The following is a 26,458-nucleotide window of genomic DNA, read 5'->3' on the forward strand; positions in this document are numbered from 1 at the left end:
ACCAGTGAGAGATAGATTATATATATAAAAAAAAAAGAAAATCACATTGTCAAAATTATATATATTTATTTGCATTGTGCACAGAGAAATAAGTATTTGATCCCCTACCAACCATTAAGAGTTCAGCCTCCTCCAGACCAGTTACACGCTCCAAATCAACTTGGTGCCTGCATTAAAGACAGCTGTCTTACATGGTCACCTGTATAAAAGACTCCTGTCCAGAGACTCAATTAATCAGTCTGACTCTAACCTCTACAACATGGGCAAGACCAAAGAGCTTTCTAAGGATGTCAGGGACAAGATCATAGACCTGCACCAGGCTGGAATGGGCTACAAAACCATAAGTAAGACGCTGGGTGAGAAGGAGACAACTGTTGGTGCAATAGTAAGAAAATGGAAGACATACAAAATGACTGTCAATCGACATCGATCTGGGGCTCCATGCAAAATCTCACCTCGTGGGGTATCCTTGATCCTGAGGAAGGTGAGAGCTCAGCCGAAAACTACACGGGGGGAACTTGTTAATGATCTCAAGGCAGCTGGGACCACAGTCACCAAGAAAAACATTGGTAACACATTACGCCGTAATGGATTAAAATCCTGCAGTGCCCGCAAGATCCCCCTGCTCAAGAAGGCACATGTACAGGCCCGTCTGAAGTTTGCAAATGAACATCTGGATGATTCTGAGAGTGATTGGGAGAAGGTGCTATGGTCAGATGAGACTAAAATTGAGCTCTTTGGCATTAACTCAACTCGCTGTTTTTGGAGGAAGAGAAATGCTGCCTATGACCCAAAAAACACTGTCCCCACTGTCAAGCATGGAGGTGGAAACATTATGTTTTGGGGGTGTTTCTCTGCTAAGGGCACAGGACTACTTCACCGCATCAATGGGAGAATGGATGGAGCCATGTACCGTCAAATCCTGAGTGACAACCTCCTTCCCTCCACCAGGACATTAAAAATGGCTCGTGGCTGGGTCTTCCAGCACGACAATTACCCAAAACATACAGCCAAGGCAACAAAGGAGTGGCTCAAAAAGAAGCACATTAAGGTCATGGAGTGGTCTATCCAGTCTCCAGACCTTAATCCCATCGAAAACTTATGGAGGGAGCTGAAGAGCCGAGTTGCCAAGCGAAAGCCTAATCTTAATGATTTACAGATGATCTGCAAAGAGAAGTGGGCCAAAATTCCATCTAACATGTGTGCAAACCTCATCACCAACTACTAAAAATGTCTGACTGCTGTACTTGCCAACAAGGGTTTTGCCACCAAGTATTAAGTCTTGTTTGCCAAAGGGATCAAATACTTATTTCTCTGTGCACAATGCAAATAAATATATATAATTTTGACAATGTGATTTATTTTTATTTTTTTAATATAATTTATCTCTCACTGGTAAAATTAACCTAGTCTAAAAATTTTAGACTGTACATGTCTTTGACAGTGGGCAAACTTACAAAATCAGCAAGGGATCAAATACTTATTTCCTTCACTGTATCTATCTAATCTATCTATCTATCTATCTATCTATCTATCTATCTATCTATCTATCTATCTATCTATCTATCTATCTATCTATCTATCTATCTATCTATCTATCGGTGTACACAGGATTTTGTAAAGGGGGGTTTACTGTCATACTAGTAAATGCATACGTACGCTAAAAAACACACGTAATGTGTATACATATGTTTACACATACACAAACATATATACATACATTCAAACACAAATACACACTCTGACACACATAAATAGATACATTAACACTACACACACACACACACACACACACACACACACTTATTTTCTCTGCTGGTATTCTCTCACAGAGGGGCCGGGCACAGAAGGACAGGATTGCTCCAACTAGCACTGATGTGAAGACGCAGGAACTCTCCCTCCCCTTCTTTTATGACCCGACTGCTGTCTGCATGTAATTCTGTCTGACATCTGCCGGTGAAAGGTGATCATCTCTCATGTAATGTCCTCCCCTCACCAGCGGAAAACATTACATACAGACTGCCCAATGTACAAAAGCCGGGGGAGGAGAGCCGCGACCAGGAATGAGGGTATAAGGGGGAGGTTTTGATATATATTGATTGAATTGATTTAATAGCACATTTTAGGAATAAAGTAAGTGGCTCTTACTCATAGTGACTCTATGAGTAAGAGTCATGCAACATTGGCTTGAAACGCGTAGGATAAATTTATTCCTAGGATGTGCTATTATATAAATTTTTTAATGTATTGAAATAAATAAAGATGTTTTTAATCTCACTGGATTTTTCAATTGTCTTTCTTCATGCATTATACCGTCTGTCAATGAAAATGTATCTGAGCACCATCTGAGTAACCCCTGATACTATAGGAAGCATTGTTATGTGGAATTATTTTTTTTGTGTTATCTATCTGTCTATAATTCTGTAATGTCTCTAGGTGAGTTGGTCATGCAGGATGTCTTCTCACGGTTATCACATAAGTTACTGCACTTTTACTCTGGGAAATCGCTAGACTTTATCACAACTGTGATTGGCAGCTCTGTTAGTGAAGATTCTGTGCTGAGTTTCCACTACTGATGTTTCAGAGACACATTTCCCTCATCAAATTAATATTTCATACATAAGCAAAACTGTGGAGCACATTCAACCTAAAATATAAAAATAGAGCATTTATAAGCCCCATAGCAAAGTTGGTGTCATTTATAGAGCATTGTTTATGCAGTTTTTGTCCTATTTGAGATAGCTATAAATAGGCGGAGAGGAAAAGAGAGAATCAGTTTGTGCAGATTTCACCTCGTGATTATTACTCACGTCACACAGTCTGACTTTCTGTGATAGTTTTATAAACTTTTCAAACCAAATATAGGAGATAAGTTTGACCCATGTAAGAACACAGCCGCATGGATTACTCACAACGAAACACCAAACTACGGACCACTAATAATAGTATGTGTTTCACATTAGCATATGCAGAACCAGCACACCAATCTGTAAACCAGTATCACCCAACCAATGACCCACGAGCTAACTGGAAAGTGCCAGAGAGGACTAGGTAGTGGAGACCCCCAGAACTGGTCCACCAGGGGATCCTTGGTGAGCCCAGGTTTGACTCAATAATAGGCCCCAAAGGTCCAGCAGAAGAGAAGTGATTTGACCCTCAATCCCTTGCTCCTAGGGTCTATTTTTTGGGGGATGATTCACAAATAACCTATAGTATTAAATGTTATTTATAATGTGTCTTGTGTGTAATGATATCAACAAAGTTTACAATGCAATTAAAAGATGGAGATGGAGGCCATGTCCTCCAGTGGGTCCGAGGAACCCCAATCCAACACTGCCTCTGCCATGTTTCTTTCTAACTGCAGTAAAACATATATGCCCACAACTGTCTCCCCTCCGTCTTCTTCCCATGCGGCCCACCTTGGATTCCCTTAGGCGGCAACATCTAGGCTAGGTCTGTGCTGCGGGGCATAAACAGTTCTGGCTTCGAGCAGGTCAGGACGTTGAATGCGATGAAGAACACAACATCCAGCATTAGGATGTTTTGTGCTGCATTGCATAGAACGTCCTGAGACTGTCCACATCAGTACCTTGTATGCGGCATGACACAGACCACCTGATGTTGCAGCCTGAGGGGATCCCTTTACCTCCGAGCCAGGTCCCGGTCACACCCCTTGTGACCACAGTTGTGCACCACTAAACCAGGTACCAAACTCCTTACTGTGTCTCTCATTTGGAATGCTATTCCACTGATGCTTTTTATCAAAATGTCAGTAAAGGTCATGCCAAATGACGGAACAAATGACAACTTCCTTTGACCCTCATTTTCTACTATGATTATTAAGTTCTTTGCTGTGTAATGTACGTTGCTTGACCTTCCAAGAGGAGTGTGGAACACCTGCTTAAAGCAAATGTCTGCAAATACAGCACAATAATATGGAATTAAGCTGATATGAGACATTTCATATCTGTCTGAAAGTGCTTTTTAGAATATATTTCCATAAATAAGTTTTCTAGAGTCTTGGTTTATGACTTACATTACTGCCGAACCCCCCAAAACAAACAAATGGATGATAGATTTTGCATGTAGTCTTGCACTGCGTTTCCTTCTGTGACATTCTATTATCTCTGCATGGATTTCACTTGTAAAATACATTTAAGATGGATGAGTACAGCTCATTGTGACTTAGTTATTTCTTATTATTCTCAAAATAATAACAGTATGCTTCAAATGATTTAGGCTGACATATTGTAGAACTCATTATTTCCACAAAATCCAAACCCTCCATCTGTGAAACTAAGTGTAATAAGCAAGATATACAGTTATGATTTAATTTAAATGTATTTCCAGATATTTAAAAAAATTCCAGGAGTCTGTCTTAGAGCATACAATAAAACTGCTACATTTGTTTATTAAGAATATCATGTCTTACCTTCCTTATTTTACATTTCTTCCTTAGACTGACAGCTATATTGCGATTAAATTTAAATAGTAGACAAAAGCACTTACTTCCTCTGATCACCAACATTTCCTTACATTTCTTATAACTTTACAAGCTATGTAGACAGTAAACAGAGCGTTACGTCCCATAATTTCCCACTTTTTGACTGTAGTACAAGAATAGTATAGGTAACCCCCCCGCCCCCCCATAGCTGCTCTGAACTTTAGCCTGGCTTCCCATGACCCCACACGGCAAAGGGATACCATGGAAAAAGAATATAATATTCATATTGACTTCTCACTCTTGTGCTATGGCAACTTAAGTATTAGCAAATTAAAAATGTGTATGTGTAATGACGGGGGTGGGGAGACAGACAAGTGAGCCCTAATCTACCCGCCACTCAGTCCCTGCCTACTTGCAACGACCCGCCCTAGGCGACGGGGTACAACTGGGCGACGGTCCCTACGCTCAATAAGTGCACGACACACAAACAGACAAGGGTACAAAGAGCTAGGGGGAGAAAGGGGCCATTGCCCACGGCAACACCGTGAGCAACAAGAGAAGTGAACAAGCCGAGTCAAACCAGGAGTGTACGAGGTACCAAACGCAGAGCAAGAGACTAGTCAGCAAGCCGGGGTCAATATGAAGCAAGGACAATAGTACAAGAAGCTGCAGCAGGGCCAGGAAACCAAACGAGAAGAATCACAAGCAAAGGAGGAACAGGAAAGGCAGGTATAAATAGACAGAGGGCGGGAGCTAGCTCCGTCTGGCCAGGCTGTGATAGGTTCTCCCACTCCTAAGCCTGCCACCCTGAGTGGTGGAAGATAGAGTCAGTCTCACAGACATAGAAGCAGGTGCAGACTGATTATCTATGGGCGTTAACCCCGAAGCTGTGCCTGGCAGATCCTTTACAGTATGTTTCAATGGTTGTACCAACACAAAGCAACATCCCCTGATGCCACTGGAAAAGTAGCGCTGCTGCTGCCCAGGCTACAGATGACAGCATGCTGCCATCTAGTAAGCTGATTCATCATTGTAGCATTTTTTCTGGGATTTGTAGCCATGAATTTCTATCAGTAAGAGCAGTTTGCATTCTGCAAGAAACACAGTAAACGTGTGACGTATCCTGAAACAACAAACAAGAATGAATAACCTAATTATATTAATTCTTGCCTAAATATCAAAGAAGGAAACAAGGAACAAAAAGTTGAATGGCAAAATGTAAATATGACTAAAGCAATAATTAACTCTAGAAATAGATTTACTACTTTGGGTAGAAAGATAAAGTTATACTGTAAAGCGGCTTACTGGAAGCCATGCAAATTCATAATTAATCTAATCTTGTTAGGAGGATTATGCTGCAGATACATTAAAGTAGGATTTCACTTCTCAACAATTTCTAATTCCGTAATAATGTCTTACTTCAAAGATATGCGAAACTATAGGCCAACACAGTTAAAATAAAATAAAAAAATCAAGAATTTGCAGGCGCTGCTGAGAAAGACCAGGTCCAACGTCAGATGAATTAATAAATGACTACACATCTTGACATCGGAATAATGTCTTCATCAGGACATACAGTGAAGACACACTTTAAATACACAAGAAAAAGGAAAAAAAAAAGCTAATGCATGACTTAATGGGAGAGGTTTATACATACAAAGTTAAAAACTGAGGACTATTCAAATAAAAGGTATTAAAAAACCTATGTTTACTGGTTAGTATATAGTCTAAACCATTACAGCATTAAGAGAAAGTGGCAGTTTAATAAAAACTTGTTACATTGTAAGAATAATGTGTTGAAGAAAGTTCACGGAAAGATTATTCATGTGGGGATTAACAAGTCGGTCGCAAAGTGTGTAAGGGAAGAAGATGAGATGGGAGGATGGGAGACCATAAATGGAAACAGCGAATAAGATTATTAAAGGACATTGGGCAACCTGACACCGCATTGGGCATGTACAAAGGCTGAGGAGAATCAGATGAGGGAGTTGTAATGGAGATGAAGATGCTCCTAGTGTGGGAAGCGGAGGGCGATAGTATGTGTGGTGTGCAATAGAGGAAGGTAGGCTATGAGAATTAGATGTGGTGGTGATACATGGATATGATATATATCATATATATAAAGTGTGCGTGTTCACTGATTCACTGTTTGGGCCGATGAAGACATCATTGTGATGTCAAAATGTGTAGCCAGTTAATAGGTATTTATTCATTAAAGGGTTTATGTGGGGGGCGAAAAGTATTAGTAGTGTACTCACTGCAGTATGTGAGTACACTCGCTAATAGACATTTCGGTCCTCCGTCGCACCGATTATGAGATTTTAATAGTTTTTTATATTGCCGGCGGGGGATCGGAAGTCTAGTTGCACTGTCATCCTTCAGGTTGACACGACTCTTTGTCATGTAACCCGCTGTACTCTAATCTACAAGCAGTAGCAGTAGTTACTGCTTGTACATAGTTTACAGTAAGTACACTGCTACTGCTAATACGTTTTGGTCCCCACATAACCACTTTAATGCACCTGACCCAGTCTTCCTCAGCAGACTGCCAAAAATATGATTAGCAAAGTTGGAAAATTTAATCTGCTAATCCCGTGTATTACATGATCGTTCAAATTTGTCCGATCATTTGCCACTTTGCACTTGGCCCATGGAGTAATTTTTTTTTTAAAACGGACTCCGTGATCAGCCAGTATACTCTATTATGTTGCTGGTAGGATCGTTTGTACAAATGATCCCACGGGCGGTTAATTGGCTATATTCTGGCCAATGTGTATGGCCAGCAGACGTGTCCTCCTTTCACTTTAAATGCTAGACCCTAAGTAACATATGAATGCTGACCATTAACGTATGTATACACGATGTTGAAATATATTTTCATATGGAAATTTTTCCTCTAATAGGCACTCTCTCCCCAGGACTGCCTATAGACATGAGCCTTTTGTGCCTATAGGTAAATTTGGTCCTGGTTTGGGTGTATTTTTTTGCTAGACTGAGACTTTCAAAACATCTATTCATGTAAATAACAAAGCTCAATTAAGTTGTAATATTAAGACCTGACTCGACAGTTATGTTCTAATTTATCTTCCGAAGAATAGAAGTTAAAGGAGGAATTCAGCAATAACATTAAATTGCTAATAAAGCATTTTTTTTTTCTATTTTCGTAATGCAGTTTTGGTACCTGAGTACCTGAGGATCCTCCAGTGGGCTCAGGCTCTGACACATTAATAGACCTCCAACCTCCAAGATCCAGCACAAGACAATGCAATTTGAAGCTGATGTGGAGTCAATCAATTGTTGCTAGTTACAATTCTGGTGTCGTTCAGAAATTACTTTTTAGAATTTATTAATGATATGTTCTGTGTACATAACAATAACATAATATTTTATGATGCAATTAAAAATAGACGTGCACATGTTCTGTATAGATTGATGGTAGCCCCTCAGGCTCTATTCGTCTTCAGACACTGGCAGCTATAGATGCAGTTTTTCTTATTGATAATAATCACTTTTATAAAAATATATTCCACTGACTATCAGGGGAGGATTACCATAAGGGCCATTTGGGCAAGTGCCTGGGGCTGAAAGTGGGCCCAGTTCACCCCGGTTCTCCAGAACCGGTTGTTAAAATTACAGCCGGTTCAGAGAACTGTCGTGAAGCAGGACCTCTCACCCAATTGTATCCGCATCCTTAGGACGCGAATACAATTGATTACTACTGTGCTGGCGAGACGGGAACTATCAGTCCCCACCTCGCCATTCGGCACTTTAACAATCACGTGGTCGGCGTGATGACATCATCACGCTGACTGCGCCATTACCCCCCAGATGACACCGCCTGGTTAATGACCAGTGTATTGTCGCTGGAGCACGGCGCGGGAACATGGATAGGTGAGAAGGTTTTTTTTTTTGTCTTCTGTGGGCAGCGTTGCGGCCAATATCTACAGGTGGCAATATCTACACTGGGCAGTATCTACAGGGGGCATTGTGACAGGCATTAACTACAGAGGGCATTGTGACTGGTGCTATCTATAGGGGGCAGTGTGACTGGCGCTATCTACAGAAGGGAGTGTGACTGGCATTATCTACAGAGGGCATTGTGACTGGCATTATCTACAGAGGGCATTGTGACTGGTGCATTCTGCAGAGGGCAGTGTGACTGGCATTATCAACAGAAGGCATTGTGACTGGTGCTATCTACAGAGGGCAGTGTGACTGGCATTATCTACAGAGGGCAGTGTGACTGGCATTGTCTATAGGGGGCATTGTGACTGGCATTATCTACAGAGGGCAGTGTGAGTGTCATTATCTACAGAGTTCATTGTGACTGGCATTGTCTACAGGGGGCATTGTGACTTGCGCTATCTACAGGGGGCAGTGTGGCTGGCTTTATCTACAGGGGCATTGTGACTGGAATGATATACAGAGGGCAGTGTGACTAGCATTATCTACAGAGGGCATTGTGACTGGCATTGCCTACAGAGGGCATTGTAACTGGAGCTATCTACAGGTGGCATTGTGACTGGCATTATCTACAGAGGGCATTGTGACTGGCGATATCTAGAGAAGGCAGTGTGACTGGCGCTATCTACAGGGTGCAGTGTGACTGGCATTCCCTACAGTGGGCAATGTGACTGGTATTATCTACAGTGGGCATTGTGACTGGTGCTATCTACAGAGGGCAGTGTGACTGGCATTATCTACAGAGGGCATTGTGACTGGTCCTATCTACAGAGGGCAGTGTGATAGGCATTGTCTACAGAGGGCATTGTGACTGGTGCTATCTACAGAGGGCAGTGTGATAGGCATTATCTACAGAGGGCAGTGTGACTGGCATTATGTACAGAGGGCATTGTGACTGGTGCTATCTACAGAGGGCATTGTGACTGGCGATATCTACAGGGGGCAGTGTGACTGGCACTATCTACAGGGTGCAGTGTGACTGGCATTCCCTACAGTGGGCAATGTGACTGGCATTATCTACAGTGGGCATTGTTACTGGTGCTATCTACAGAGGGCAGTGTGACTGGCATTATCTACAGAGGGCATTGTGACTGGTGATATCTACAGGTGGCATTGAGACAGGCACTGTCTACAGGGGGCATTATTAGTGTGTGTGGTGTTTTACTTTACAGTGTTTGACACAATTTAATTCATGGGGACAGAGTATGGTACTATTTAATTCAGGGGCACAGTGTGTTAGCACTATTATATTCAGGGGCGCAGTGTGTGATACTATTATATTTAGGGCATAGTGTGTGGCACCATGAGAATTTTATCATTGTTTATAGGTGCTGAAATGTTGGAAAAGTGAGGAGCCGAGGACATGAGCGGCTTACTCTGCAGAAATGGGCTGTGGCCGGGAGAAGTCATCATAGAAGTCGGGAACAGATGGAGAAGAAAAGATAAAAAGAACAAAAAAGTATCTGAGGCATCACCTGTGAGTCACTCAATGTAAATGTTTATTCTCCCTGTGACTGATCAGTACTATAGTAACTGTATGATCTTCAGCGAGTTGATGGGTGTATTGTTGTTTTTTGTAAAACAACAACTCCCAACATATCCTAACCATTGTTCAGGCTATACTGGGAGCTGTCGTTTTATGTCGTACAAACTTATATGGCAGGGGTTAAACTGAATTTTCAAATGATCTCTCTATGGAGCTGTATTTGTTCTGGTGCTGTATTTATGTACTCAGCTTAGTTCTGATGCTGTTTATATGTAATGAGCTTGCTTCTGGTGTTGTATTTATGTACTGAGCTTTGTTCTGGTGCTGTATATATGTACTGAGCTTTGTTCTGGGGCTGTATATATGTCCTGGACTTGATTCTGGTGCTGTATATATGTAGAGAGCTTGGTTCTGGTGCTGTATATTTGTACTGAGCTTTGTTCTGGTGCTGTATTTATGTACTGAGCTTGGTTCTAGTGCTGTACATATGTACTGAACTTTGTTCTGGTGCTGTATTTATGTACTGAGTTTTGTTGGCCTACTGGAAAGTATGTACAGTATATGCACTCAATACTTGGTCTCCTTGGGGATCCTTTTGCATGAATTACTGCATCAATGCGGCGTGGCATGGAGGCGATCAGCCTGTGGCTCTGCTGAGGTGTTATGGAAGCCCAGGTTGCTTTGATAGCGGCCTTCAGCTCGTCTGCATTGTTGGGTCTGGTGTCTCTCATCTTCCTCTTGACAATATCCCATAGATTCTCTATGGGGTTTAGGTCAGGCGAGTATGATGGCCAATCAAGAACAGTGATACTGCGGTTATTAAACCAGGTATTGGTACTTTTGACAGTGTGGGCAGGTGCTAAGTCCTGCTGGAAAATGAAATCAGCATCTCCATAACGCTTATCAGCAGAGGAAAGCATGAAGTGCTCTAAAATTTCCTGGTAGACGGCTGCGTTGACTCTGGACTTGATATTACACAGTGGACCAACACGAGCAGATGACATGGCTCCCCAAACCATCACTGACTGTGGAAACTTCACACTGGACCACAAGCAACTTGGATTGATGCCTCTCCACTCTTGCTCCAGACTCTGGGACGTTGTTTTCCAAATTAAATGCAAAATTTACTTTCATCTGAAAACAGGACTTTGGGGACCACTGAGCAACATTGTTGGTCCACTGTGTTATAACAAGTCCAGAGTCTACGCAGCCGTCTACCAGGAAATTTTCGAGTACTTCATGTTTCCCTCTGCTTAAAAGCTTTATGGAGATGCTGATTTCATTTTCCAGCAGGAATTGGCACCTGCCCACACTGCCAAAAGTACCTCATGAGGCTCCTGAGTAGAGAAGGCCGCCAAGGTAGGTCCCATCCGCTTTGTTATTGAGTTGAGAATCTGTAGGATTCCAGATGGTAGCTTACTGTCTGCCAAAAATTTGATCGGCCAGGTTGGAAAATTACGGCCAAACTACGTGTGTGGCATGCAATGTAAGCAAATAAAAGAGGAGGGGGAGGGCCATTCTAACCTGCGTGGCATTATCCAGCCCCGCACTTGAGTCTACCCCAATATTATACATATTATTTTATATAATATTAAGTAAATTGACAACTTGACTGCATAGGTGGCAGTCCAATTTTTTACCACTGTTAAGATCTAATATATATGTGAAATTAATAGCTCATTTAATGTCTCACCATTTCATTCCGTGCGGTCCTGAATAAGCCGACACTGTACAGTATTAGGTTGTTCTTTACAGGAATATTATCCCAAGCACCTGATTAATTCCTGTGTTATGTACTGAGTGCAAAAGTCAAAATGAGAAAAATGATGTTTTAATGATTATTCTACTAAAATCCAAATAATATTTCAGGTAGAGGTTTTCAAATAAATCTCAGGCTCCCTGTGGTGCAAGGAAGTAGGATGGATATGGGTTGGTAAGTGTCTAAATTATTTGCATATCGTAAGTGCCAGCCTCTAGTGCAGCTAAGTAAGTGATGTTTTTATGCTGATGCACTAGACATAGTTACTTTTCAAGGTATAATAATTAGAGAAGGGGGGTATATATATCTATATCTATATATATATATATATATATATATATATATATATATATATATATATATACACATTCTTTATTAATATAAAAAGGATCTTACAATACACACAAGCAGCTTATCAATGTCCTGCAAGATAATGCATAAGTGGCAACACAATGAGGCACCATTTATACTACTGGCATTCTTATATGGGGCAGAGGAACTTTTTGTATCCCCCTCCTGTTTCTGGATACGACCATAACCTCTGCACCCTCCGTTGGTATGCCCCTGTACACAACTCTTTTCACCAGCAGTTGCCAGTAGAGAAGTTGAAGTAGGATTTATTGCCATAGAAAATGACTAACAACCAAAATAGTATGTATGCAAATGCCCCTAATTTTTTTAAAATATTTTTTCATGATCTAAGAATTTACGGAGGTGCAAGTTTTGTTACTGTATTTGATAGAAAAGACAACGCATCATACTGCAGGGCAGTCCTGGAGTTAACTCTTAGGAGCATGTTGGCTAATACTGCCTGTCACTATAAACTCTGCCCATCAAGTAGATCACACCTACAGTCAGACATGGCTATAAAATCGTTGTCTGCTCTTCCAAAATAAAGTACAACATTGCGGGTGCAGTTCTCACAATATAAAGCACCCTTGGCAGCCTTCCCCTTGTCCGTTCCTGGGTGTCCTTCTCCCACACCCACAGCACATATGAGTTTACACCGTTCAGCATATTAATATGTCAATTTTTCCTTCATTAGGCGCCCTTCCCCCAGAGTCGCCTACAGACACAAGCCTTCTGTGCCTATAGGTAAATCTGGTGCTGCTGAAGTAACAACTTACAGTTGCCGTTTAAGAGTCAAGTTGCCAGTTGAGTTTTGGAGACCTTTGTGTCATATAGAGTAGCTTCCATAGGCCGGGTTCCCACAGGTTGGATACGCTGCGTAAAAACTGCAGCGTATCCGACCTGGAACCCGCAGCACATTCCGTCTGTAAAACCGCACCACATTGTGGTGCGGTTTTTCGGGCAGGGTTTCTGCTGCAGACTGTAATTGGCAGGGAGTTCTGATTGAGGCCTTATTCACACAAACGTGTTAGACGTCCGTGATACAGACTTTTGTTAATGAATGGGGCCGTTCAGACTATCAGTGATTTTCACGCAGCGTATGTACGCTGCGTAAAACTCGCGACATGTCCTATACTTGCCCGTGTTTCGCGCACCACGCACCCATTGAAGGCACGGAAGCACTTCTGGGTGCCGCGCGTGATGCACGCTACAGTAGTAAAATAAATGAATGAAAACAGAAAAGCACCTCGTGTTTTTCTGTTTGTAAACATAAAAACAGAGTGCCATAATGATGCCGGCTACGCAGCGTTTTTTGAGCGCTCAAAACGGACACGTCCGTGTGAATAAGGCCTTAGTTTTTTTCTGAATTGCGATTTAAGATTTAAATCGCAACACTTGGCTTTCTGTTGCGGGTTTTGCATCCCCATTGAATTCAATGGGGAAAACTCACAACAGAAAAGCAATGAAAACGCAGCATAAATTCACATGCAGCGGATTTCATTTCCACACTGCAGGTCAATTTATTAATGTTTACGCTGCGTTTTTTAACCACAGTGTGGGCATGAGATTTTCTAAATCTCATCCACTTTGCTGCTGCTGTAAATGCTGCAGAATTTGCGCAGTGTTTACGCTACGTGGACACACGGCCATATACTGCTATCCTTTGGAAAGACAGTCAAGGCCACAGTCATGTAGTATTATTGTGTTCATGAATTTTTTGTTCCAGCTGTAAAAGGAAATACATGAAAGGATTTAGGTACAGTACATGAAAGTCCACCCATTGCCTTATTCTGTGAAGTCGCTGTGATATGTGTGCGCAAATGACCTTGGTATAATATATATAATCTCCATATGCGTCTACAGACGGTCTTATAAGTTGTTGAGAATATAATGCATATTAACAAGTTTTTTTTCAGACAATAGCAAACAGTCAGAGTCTTGGATCCGGCTGGCATTAATGCTTTGCAATGTGACTGATGACTTTTTTGCTCCACAACAGGATGTTCACTGTCTCCTCCTTACATCAAAGAGCAATACTTTACAGAGGGAAGGAATAAGTGGTTACATAGCATAGACTACAAAACGCAGAATAGAAAAAGACCTTGGGCAAGGCATTTTACAGGATTTCCCCTATAACAAGGCACTAAGCTTATCTTTTTATACATTTGAAATTAAAACTTAAAGCGACCCTCATTTTAAATATGATGATATATATGGAGTAATAAAATCGAATGCCCTCTTAGTTGGCCCCATATACCATGGATCTGCCGTCTTTGGGTCCCTTCGGTGCTGTCCCGAAATGGCTTCAGCGCTTCTTAGACTATGAGTCTGAGACATTCCCACTGTTCTCGGATTGGCCAGAGCTGCTTACGTGAGCTGTTCTGTCCAATTCGTGAACAGAGGGAGTGTCTTTGACTCAGTTTGAGAAGCGCTGTGGCCATTTTAAGACAACACAGAGCATACCCTAACATGGCAGATCCATGGCATATGGGAACAACTGGAGAGCAACAGGTAATAATACTCCATATACACCATCACATTTATAATTATGTCCTGAGACCGAAGGGTCGCTTTAAATATATTGCATCCGTAGACCCTACATGGGCAGATAGACAATGGTTATCCTCAGGGGCGTAACTAGGAAAGACTGGGCTCCATAGCAAACTTTTGACTGGGGCCCCCCTCCACTGGGTAACACACAACCCCCCCTTGTAGATAGTACCTTCCTATATATTCCACCACACAGCGCCCCCCTATAGATAGCACCATACACAGCCCCCTGTAGATAGCGCCATACACAGCCCCCTGTAGATAATGCCTTACAGGTCCCCTGTAGATAACATCTTACAGCTCCAAATCCCCCCTGTAGATAACGCCATACGGCTTCCCTGTAGATAACCTCTTACAGCCCCAAATCTGCCCTGTAGATAACGCCATACAGCCCCCCTGTAGATAACACCATACAGCTCCCCCTGTAGATAACACCAAACAGCTCCCCCTGTAGATAACGCCATACAGACCCCCTGTAGATAACGCCAAAACAGACCCCCTGTAGATAACACCATACAGAACCCCCCTGTAGATAATGCCATACAGAGTCCCCCCTGTAGATAACGTCATACGGACCCCCTGTAGATAACACAATACTGAACCCCCCCTGTATATAACGCCATACAGACCCCCTGTAGATAACGCCATACAGACCCCCTGTAGCTAACGCTATATAGCCCGCACCAACAAAAAAAAACGTCCTATAATTTGCCCTACAAAAGACATGCATCCCCTATCCACAGGATAGGGGATACATGTGTGATCGCTGGCAGCAATAAGGAGAACGGGGGACCGAAACTCCCTCGAAGTTCTCCATGACAAACCTCGGACTTCCGGCATCTGCGCAGTTCAATAAAAATGAAAGGTGCGCTTTTCACGCATGCGCACAAGCGTGACAATTGCACAATTCATTTCTATGGAGCTGCAGACAGACACCGGAAGAACGATCTTTCGGTCCCTCGTTCTCCTTATCGCTGGGTGTCCCAGCGATCACACATGTGTGCCCTCTCCTGTGGATAGGGAATGCATGTGTTTTGTAGGAACAACCCCTTCAGTGGCGTCGCGCTGTAGCAGCCATAGCAGCTGCTAGCGGAGCCTCCGGCCATGGGGGGGGGGGTCGGTGCCGGCGGGTGGCACGGGCACCCTCATGCTGCGGGCCCCGTAGCAGCCGCTACGGTTGCTATAGCGGTAGTTACGCCACTGGTTATCCTTATGGGGCAAACCCTTTTAAGTAGAATCTACTGTATTATTCCCTTTAAGCAGCCATGTGATGCTGGAGGGTGATGACCATAGTGTTCATTAATAAGATTCACAGATATGACCAAAAAAAAAAATCTGTCATATTTTCAGCTCTGGAACCTCACAAAACATTTTAACAAAGTTATGAAGTATATTAGAAACTCTATTATATTGTTTAACAGGCTATGCAGCAATGTCAGGAACAAACTGGTCTGGGCTCTGAATTTAAAGAGGTTGTCAGGAATTAGAAAACATGGCGGCTGGGTTAGAAAAAACAGTGCCACATCTGTAATAGGTTGTGTGTGGTATTGCAGCTCAGCCTTGTTCACTTCAATGGAGTTGAGCTGCAATACCGCACACAACCAACAAACAGGTGTGGCAATATTTTTTGAAGAAAGCAGCCATGTTTTTCTTATCCCCTTTACTGGAGATAGAACTATGCACAGACGGCCATTGAAATGAATGTGTGATCTAAAAACCTTACAGTAAGAACATCGTTAGACAGCGGCTTATGTGACTCTCAGTGGCGGACACAGACTGCAAAAGGCCCCTGTGCAGATAATGTGCCAGGGCCCCCCCGCCCCCCCCCCCCAATACAGACAAAGTTACCTAAACATATATATGCATATAAAAATAAACCTTACTAATAAAAATTATGAAGGAAGATTTATATTGTACATTTTATTACCAGTTTAGAACACAAGTAACACATTTTTTTCCGGGTTAAATTCTTATCTAAACTAAGTCCCTAAATGTGGGCAAAGAAAATGAAAAACCTATACTCACCTCCTCCGGCGCCTCCGTTCCCCCTCCGCAGCCCCTATCCCTTTCTGTGTTTACAAAGCTGCTGTGGTGACGCGCGGTCGATGGCACATGACCGCTGCAGCCAATCAATGCCCTCAACAGCGATTTGCTGTGGAACTACTGTCCTCAGCAGCACACCAATGAGGAGTTATTGGCAGCAGCGGTCACGTGCCATCGGCAGCGCGTCACCAGTGCAGCCTTGTACACTTGTAACACAGACCGAGACAGGAGGATGGGGGCTGCGGCGGGTGACGGGCCTCTGTCTCAGTCCTCAGCATCGCGCAGCTGAGAACTGAGTCGGCCAGCAGAGGAACGGGCCCCCTTCCCACGCGGGGCCCTTGTGCAGCTGCACCGGCTGCACATGCGGTATGTCCGCCCCTGGTGACTCTTATGATAAAGGTGTCCCACCGGTAAGTTTAGGGTTCTTCTAAATTACATCCAACTTTCCTCGTCTGTGCCGAGTTAGGATCAGCAATGCTTAGGGATTGCTCTTTTGATAATTTTATGCTGGGAAATCAATGTAAAAGCGAAACCTCTCAGGGAAGAAACATCCATCATGCAAAGTAAAAGTATGAGAGTAACTAGTAAAGCTTCATTTTCACTCTCAATTGACAAGAGATTTTTCCTGTTACCAAATGTTGTAATATATTTGCTGAGTTTGTGAAAAATAACCTCGAGAGGCACGTAATTGAAAGTCAAGGATCTTAATAATTGAATATGAACCCTAATCCATGTCTAAATAACTTCTCTGGAATATCTGGTATCACGTAAAATATGTTCCAAAATGTTTACTATAACAAAGGCTGTGTTCACACTAACATCATGGCTTCTATTCATACGAGAGCCATGACAGCTATGCGGGAGCCCTTTACAATGGTATTCCAGCGAATCCAAACAAATCCTAATGACTATGAACAGAGCCAAAAAATAGGACAAAGACTTATCAAAAAGACCAGTTAGACTGTAATTTTATATTATTATATTTTGTATTATTATAATTAATATGTTACTTTTTGAATGTATTTTAGCAATTAGATACAGTATATTAATAAGCAAAATGTGTACACAACGACCATCTGTAGAAATAATTAGAAGTGCTTTATTTGTTTTTTAGGATGGGTTTCAACCCTGAGAGGTTGTCAGGCTTTAGCAAAATAATATTATTTTTTGTACAATTAAAAGTTATACAATTTTCCATTATAATTTCTGTATTAATTCCTCACAGTTTTCAAGATCTGTGCTTGCTGTTATTCAGTAGGAACAGTCATTGTTTACTTCCAGTGGATAAAATCGGTCATGTGATGGACACACTAATGTTGGGATCGTTAGAAGACACAGCTCTGATACATATACTGTGAGGCTACATTCAGATGAACGACGTAACCAAACTAAGACTTGAAAAACTGCAGTTTTTCACGTCCGAGTTGCACCCGTGTGGGACGCTTTATTACGCATCCCTATAGACTAGAGTCAATGGAGGGATGTGTGAAACGCAAAAAAATAGGACATGTCCTATGTTTCCACGGACCCTTTACATGCTCCGTTGAAACAATGGTGGTGTGAACGGCCCCATTGAAGTACATGAGTCTCCGTGATTGCCATTGTTTTAACGGCCGTCACACGGACTACAAATACGTTCGCTCGTCTGAATGAGCCCTAATTGTAACGAGCCGTGCACCTGTGTGTCCAAATTGTATCCATTGTAAGTAAACAATTGCTGTTCTGGCTGAATAACCACAAGCAGAGATCTTGAAAACCGTTAGGAATTGATACAGGAAAAATTTGGGAAAATTGTATAACTTTTAATTATACAAAAAAATAACATTCAAGACACACCTCATTGACATGGGGAATGGTAACACCACGTTATCAATTTATTCCTACATTTCCAGGAGGAATAATAGAGGAATGACAAAACGCAATGTTCTAAGTAAAGGTGCACCAGATTTGCTATTTCATGGATTATACAAGTATTTACTAAAACATGCCAGGGGAGCTGCCAGGTCTTTAATCTAAATAGGTCCAAAATTCATTATAGGTAAGAATTTTATCATTTAACTTGGCTTTGAATAAAAGGCTCTGAGGGAAATTTTAAGGTGTTAGGAAATCCTCCCCTAAGTGCACCTGTGGAACATGTGAGGAGGAATAGGGGACTTGGGTCACCCATTTTAGTGATTGGTGGGGGGTCCAGCAGTCACATTTTCAGCTACCATAAATCATCTCTCCAGTGGAGCTCTCCTTTAAGGAAATTTTTCTTCAATAAAGTCAACCACTCATTTCTTCTTAAAAATAATAAATAAAGCAGGAAGTACTGCATACTTTAATTAGGAACTAGTTACACTTAACTTACATGTATCTTAATATATTCCTTTATTAGCGATGAGAGCATTCTGAATATCAAGTATTTTATCAAACATCTTCTTGGTTGAAAAGCACATGATTTAAATGGCCGAACTATGCAGGTTATAGCAAAAAAAAAACAAAAAACAATAAACCAAATTTTGTAGTTATTTATGAAAAAATAATTCATAAAGGAGAATTGATTTAACTCCACTTTAGAAAAAGTTAATTGTGTAGTGTAATGCAAAGACTTAAAAACACACATATGTGATGCATCTTTCTAGGTCTCAATATGAATTGCTAATGCTTATTATTCACAGCCCTGTGTTGACAATTAACATGTAAAATCTATTTTCAACCTGTTTAAAAATTCACATAAGTATAGATACAAAAAAGCACATATGGTAAAAACAATATATTTCTTCTTAAAGAGATGTACACTACTATGGAAACGCTTTATTGCAGTATGTTAACTATGCATGGGCAAAACTTTTCCAATTCCATTTAAAGAAAACATTAATGGGGTTGTCTGAGATTAGAACATGGCTGTTTTTTTCCAGAAATAGCAGAATTCTTGTCCATGGCGTGGCAGCTTAGCCCCATTCAAGAGAATGGAGCGGAGTTGCAATACCATACAAAGCCTATGGAAAAGAGTGGCACTGTTTCTGGAAAAAAGCAGCCATGTTTTTCTAATCTCGGACAACCCCAGTAAAGTTGTAAGGGAATAAGTGTTTTGTTATGCCTAGCCTGGCCAGCTCTTCTTACTAGACATGTACTAGATCTATCCTACTTGGAAATGAGTGACCCAACAATAGGAAAGACATTGGAAAGAAGTTGAATGATAAAAGCTTTAGATGAAAAATGTAGTTTTAAATATATCACAAGGGTTCCCTAACAATAAGCAGATTACAGTGTGTTCTGTTGATCCCTTGTGATCAGGGGCGATCAGTGAGGGAAAGTGACGAAGTGTTTAGTTTCTCTGCAGCGCCATCACAGGGGAGATGAAGCAGTACATGTTTCCCAATAAATTTCATACCCTGTATATGTAATGCATGGACATGATAGGTCCTCCAGAGAGACACGAGCTTTGTAGTCGCTGTTTTAATAACTGATGCGAGTCCCCTAATATGGTATTTGAAACTGGGTTTTTTAAAACCAGACAGCTGCTAAATATTGCCTTATACATAGAATACTCCTAGATATAGTCAATACAAATCATTAGTATATGGAAGTAGAATATGCAGCTAGTGTTGACACTAATAATTCATGTGGTAGTTTTTTTGCCCTAAAAATAAGTAAGTTCTTGTAAATCAATGATTTAGAACAAATTAGAAGACCTTTTGTGGTTTTCCATGAGAATTTCAGACAGACAGAATAAATACAATAATGATAATACTCCCTGCCAAGCTGCTAAAAGCTCACAGAAATCTGTTAGGATGTGTAAAATGCTAAGAAATACTTGATAAAACCTGTGAACACACACGTTTTTCTTATCAGTGTCACCAATATGAATGCAATGGCTACTAAAGGCTATGTATAAACCATCTAGTATACAAAAACTGTAAGTCCATGATAGAAATGATACAGTTCATTGTGTTGCATTATAGGGAGTGCATCACTTTCATATTTTTTTGTACATGATTATGGGGTCAGCCATACAGTCTAACAGCATTTAGAGGTATGGTTTACCATAGCCAAATGGACCATAGGACACAATAGTCTGGAGCTGACCCATTAACTTCTATAGGAGAGTTTTCAAGGCATGCTCTGTGACCTGTGCACAGGTCATTCTGCGTGGAGAGGGAAGAGTGAAACTTTGTCTATCACCTAATATAACTGCTGAGAAGCGATGTCTACAGAACAGGAAGTGTCCAGGTATTGTGAGACTCAGTGGCCAGAGTGGAAACTGCAAGATTTTAGAATTATTTTTTAGTACAGAAAACGACAAAGAAAAACCAAAAAACACAAATTATCCTTAAAAAAAATATGTTTAACATAAAAATTATTGATTTAAACTATAGGTAATATTCTGATGCCACATTTCCTAATAAGGAGTATTCCCATCTTATAAAGTGATGCCGTTTCGCTAGAAAATACCATTACTTTATGATCGGTGGGAATTCGACCTCTGGAAACGCTACAGATCCTGAGAATGAGGGGGCCGTAGCATTGTGCAAAGTCCAACGCTGTGTAAAGGAACTGCAGCAGGGGCCTATTCCAGTGAATGGGGTCATGCTGCAATTCCAGACAGCAAGGCCGCATTCACTGGAATGGGGCTGTGCTACAGTTTCCTTCACAGCCGGGTGGTTGGGAGCGCCACTTTGAAAATAAATCTTAGAATAGAACGCAACACTAAATCAGCGCCCTCTTTTTTCTTAGGATTGGCGGGGGACCCACAGGTTTGACCCCCAACAATCATAAAGTGATGGAATATCCTAGATGGGGATAAAGTTTTTACCAACTGTAACCAGGGTCAACTTCATGTCAGTACTAGTCCTACGTTGGATGAGTTTATGAAAGGCATCTGCTATCTGCACACAAGGATGTCGATATAACAATACAGTATATATGAATACATTTATCACCACTGGGTTACTAAATTTTTACAGCATAAAATATATATAACTGTTAAATAGTAGTAATATTTACAATAATATAATTGATGTAATGAATCTATGCTATTGGTATGAATGTTACATTCATATTAAATGTTATGTACACCTTTTGAAAGACAATTTTTTTTTAAGTAAAAAGGTTAGTCAGTGTGGTTGGTGCAACTTTATAAATACTTTTTATTAAAATGTTGTTTTACTTTTTGAGATGCAGCTGCTCCGAATTCTCTATACAGAGCAGCTGTATCTAGCACTATTCACTGAATAGCGCTAGATACAGCTAGTATTCAATTTGTATATTGAATACAGAGCAGATATATCTCAAAAAGTAAAACAAAATTGTAATAAAAAGTATTTATAAAGTTGCACCAAACACACTGACTAATCTTTTTATTTAAAAAAAAATTGCCTTTCAAAGGTCTACATAACCTATAATGTCTCCATTTTCTATACTCCCTTGGCTGTAAGGACCTCTCAGGAGGAAGGAAATCTACTATTTTGAAATACATGTTCTGAAATTAGCTTTATTATCCCCATTGGTATTTATCTTATAGGAAGAAATCAGGCTCATGTAAGAAGATACTACAAGAAAATCATGAATCCTTGAGAAAAACAACAAGGCCTAGTCCACAATAACTGTATAATGAACTTAACCTTTGGAAATAGTTTGAGCTGCAATTATTTTCAAAAGACTCTTGAAGGACCTTGCCAAAAAGTAATGATTGCTTTGAAACATCAACCTATCACAGGGTATCCCAGCGATCAGCAAATGTCCAGCTCCATTGCAGTGCCCCAACAGGAAAAAAGAAGCATTACACTGTTCTCATTAAAATCACTATGCTCTCCATGTAATGTTTTGTTCCTGTTCACCACACAGACGTTCTCCATTAAAGTGAATAAGAGTTATGGAAATTGCCAAATTAGTGCATTATATCCCCTTCAATCAATCTCTTATAACATACTGTATACTATTGGTGTGTCATCAAGCACAATTACAGAACTACATTAACAAGAATGTCAAGTTCCACAGTAACAGTACATATTCGATTTAAAAATAAATGTAAAAGTCTTATATTATCTACATACATCACTCAAATGACGGCTCTTATAAAATTTAAAACAAATTTAAAGTACTGAAAGTCTTCATCTTGGACTTCCTTAGTGTAAGAATTATGAGGGGTGCCTTGTTTTGTACTATAATGGAAACACTAAATGAGACCCTATAAATGACAGGGGACATGACATGTGAATAACATTAACTAAATTCATTGAAATTACTGTATATCACCAAGGCCATCAGAAATAAAATGAGGCCATTGAATGTCTACCTTGCCGAGTAGATGACAAATTGCTAACAATATTATTATACAATACAAACATCTCCATGGTGGCAAAAAAAGGTAATTTAAAATATATTTCCTTAATGATACATTTCAATTGAGGTAATCTAATACCAGTGACAGTAGGAAAAACTGAGAAAGATTTGCCAGTGGTAAACAGTCAACATTTTCAGAAGTGGTTAAATGCGCAATCATATAAAAATGTATCTGGATCTTCAACCAATGACCTAACACACAGAGTAGACCACAGGAAAGTGTAATATCTAACCAATGTAGTCCTCCATCACTTTGTCTAAAAACCTTGGGACTTCAGGACAAAGGTTAAAAATCTAGCAAAGCAACTATTATCAGAAGTATGATTGTGGGGCTACCAAGCCTGATCGGGTACTTAGGATGGTTTTGTGTAGGCCCTAAAGTTAATGGCTACTACTCGCCACATAAGCTCTTTATTTTGCTTTGAACTTCCCATTTACCTGATACTATGAACTTCAAGATGTCATAGTGATTTCATCTATCCATCCATCCTTCAATCTATCTATTAGGAAACTTCTGTCCATTTAAGATTACCATGACTGCTAGTCTAGCTTCTGGGCGATTCTGGTTTTAGTTGTTGAGTCTATTCCACTTCAACGTCTTTCTTCCTATCAGATTGAAGGGTGGAATATTTAAATCCGGTTTGGTTCTGTTTTCTTTGCTTGTGGTTTTCCTTCCTTCCATGTGTTTGATCAAGCTTCTGACTAAACCCTGTACCTTTGACTATTTGCACTTTTTGGAACTGGACCTCGGTTTGTCTCTGGATTACCATTTACTTACTGATTTGGACTTTCTGCTCCCAGCCGGTTTGACCTCTGTAATCCTTGTGATTGGCTTTGTGATTTGGACTTTCTGTTCACCCTCGGGCTGTCTTGTTATCTGCTCTGCTATTGCTTGCATTGCACCTCTTATCCAACACTGAACTCTGTTAAAACAACCTGGGTTCTATGCTGCAAAGTCCAACCTGCCTTGCGGTGGGCTCTGGCGAAAACCATAGAGTAGCCTTAGATTCTATTGATCAGAGTTGTGACGGATTTGGGGTTGCAGATTTATTTGCACGCACATTCCTGACAGTCTCCAGCAGCCTTTGGGGAATAACTCATCTAGCAATTCGATAAACTTCCACCCTGGGAATTGCTAAACTGGTGATTCCATAATGCTATCTATCATGTTATCTATCTATCTATCTATCTATCTATCTATCTATCTATCTATCTATCTATCTATCTATCTATCTATCTATCTATCTATCTATCTATCTATCCATCCATCTTGAAGGGAGCGTTAAGCTGTAGTTTATAATCAATAGCGCGTTAGGTATTTCTTCTGCATATATACTACTGTGTGAGTTCAGATATCTGGTGTGATTTTTTTTATACACTTCCAATTGATTATCTATAAGACATCATACCTGACATTTCTACTTCAGCTTTTCTTGTTTGCTTTGCCTACAATATTTGAACTGTATTTATATCTGGCATTTCAGCAGATAATAAAGCATAAATAAGCATATTTTGATGACATTTGCAAATATGCGCTTATGGCACGAATACATTTATATAAAACAACATGTCTTTCATTCTAAATTACAGTGGTTATAAGACAGTACAAGGCAGATACTCACTAAGTGCCGCAGAATCATACTAAAAGACACTCACCCACTGAGTACTACAATAAAGTCCATAATATTCCAGCCGTTCCGGAGGTAAGATCCTTTGTGGAACGCCAATCCTAGAGCCACAATTTTAATTCCAGCTTCAAAACAAAATATCCCTATAAAATAGGGTTCTGTCTTTTCCTGCAAAGAAGAAGAGACATATGTAAAAAACTGGTACTATTACTAATATGGTTATACATAAAATATACAATGAGGGTATTATTTCCATTATTATATTTCTTCTTTTTCTGCTATAGGTGGTGGTACAGCCTCTGGGTGCACCGCTGTTATTTATTTACATGGTTTCATTAATTTCTATAAAGAGTGGAAGGAACAGCCAACTCTCTAGATATGAACGGGGACATGGGTCATGGTGGAATTGTCTGAGGTTAGATTTAGACCCTCACCTTTTATACTTTTTTTTACCGTCTGGTTAAAAAATTTAAAAAATCGGGTACATGTGGTACTCTACATTCTCTTTAAAGGGGTTTTCAAGTATACTGTATCGTTAAGATAATTAAAGATTGTCTCAAGAACATGATTTTGAGTGAAACCTTATACACACCTCTTTTCCTATAATTTCATGCATATCTTATTATAGACTTAGGATATTGCACAGGGCTAGGGGCTCTGTACCATTGGCAAAGACTGTGACACTTAGTTATAACTATTTTTGTAAACTTCCATATTTATAGTGTATATAATCAAGTATATAAAGTGCCCCAACTTAGGAAATAATTGAAGTATATTGCACAGTGTTGATCTCGGGAACAATGGCAGTAGTAAGAATTGCTTACTACTTATGTCATACACATACTGGTACTAACTATCTGAGACAGAAGGATTTGGTTCTTGCTTTCCCCATCTCCTTGGGTTAATTCTTCACACCCTTCTTGCTAAAAATGTAGGGCCTGTGGAGAGGGGATCAGTGCTCATCCCCATTCTCATCATCGAATAAACTAAGGGATGCAACCAATCAGGGCTGGGCCCCCTCTCTCTAGGAAACCAACAACAGCCACATGGGCTTCCTCTATGGTACGCTCTTGTAGGTGCAGTATATAAACTATATATGCAGGTAGAGGTGTTTGCTGGAAGAGATTTTCATTGACTTACAGACTGAAGTCTTGATGGGAAGACCCCTCTAATAATAATAAAAAATTAAATTATCTGTCGTTATTCTGATATTAATTGACACTTTTTGATACAGATGATAAAGCATTTTTTGTTAAATGTACCTAAAAGCTTTGCTCTTTTTCTACGTATCTATATATGAATATTAAAAATTTGTTATGCCCTATATGTTAATAAGGATGAGCCATTATATAGGCGTTAACAACAACAAGAAGTGTATTATTTGCTAATATTACACTTTTTACTATCAATTCTAGTATTCAGCTAACAAGAAGACCAACTTGGATTTTTTTTTATACATTCTTATATTTGTACCCAAATGCATCCGAAGCGTCACAATTTATAACTGACAGGCACATTGAAGGACTAGAATCCTTGGAATATATGTAATCAAAATCAGCAAATCATATAATGGAATAAATCCAGTTCTGGGACGAAAATACTTTGTATGAATTGTTATCAGGTAGTAGGATAGGTATTGGAGTGGGTGTTCGTTTAATTTCTAGAAAGGTGTTGGATAGTGTGTTCCTCACTGTATCTGTTGGTAAATCTTGTTTTTTGGGCCTGGAATTTTGAATGGGAATGGTGGGAAGGTTGGGGGGCTGCCATTCACTTTCCTTTTAGAGCAGGTTTTTGGGCTGATTTAAAGAGGCTCTGCCACCATATTATAAGTCTACTACAATGTAATGTAGTGTTTTTTTATTTAGAAAAACTATCAATTTTGACGGAGTTAAGACCTATTTTAGATT

The 26,458-nt window shown here is 40.3% G+C and overlaps 1 protein-coding gene across 1 annotated transcript in view; it reads right to left on the reverse strand.

Annotated features, from left to right (window-relative positions):
* Positions 1-26,458, reverse strand: part of CACNA1E (calcium voltage-gated channel subunit alpha1 E) — a 468,864-nt gene that overhangs the window by 123,396 nt on the left and 319,010 nt on the right. Inside the window, exon 5 of the mRNA XM_075833132.1 lies at positions 24,580-24,719. Coding sequence (XP_075689247.1) covers positions 24,580-24,719 — 140 coding nt within the window. The remainder of the gene's footprint in view (positions 1-24,579; positions 24,720-26,458) is intronic.

The sequence above is a fragment of the Rhinoderma darwinii genome, chromosome 7 (genome assembly GCF_050947455.1).
Source record: "Rhinoderma darwinii isolate aRhiDar2 chromosome 7, aRhiDar2.hap1, whole genome shotgun sequence".
NCBI lineage: Eukaryota > Metazoa > Chordata > Amphibia > Anura > Rhinodermatidae > Rhinoderma > Rhinoderma darwinii.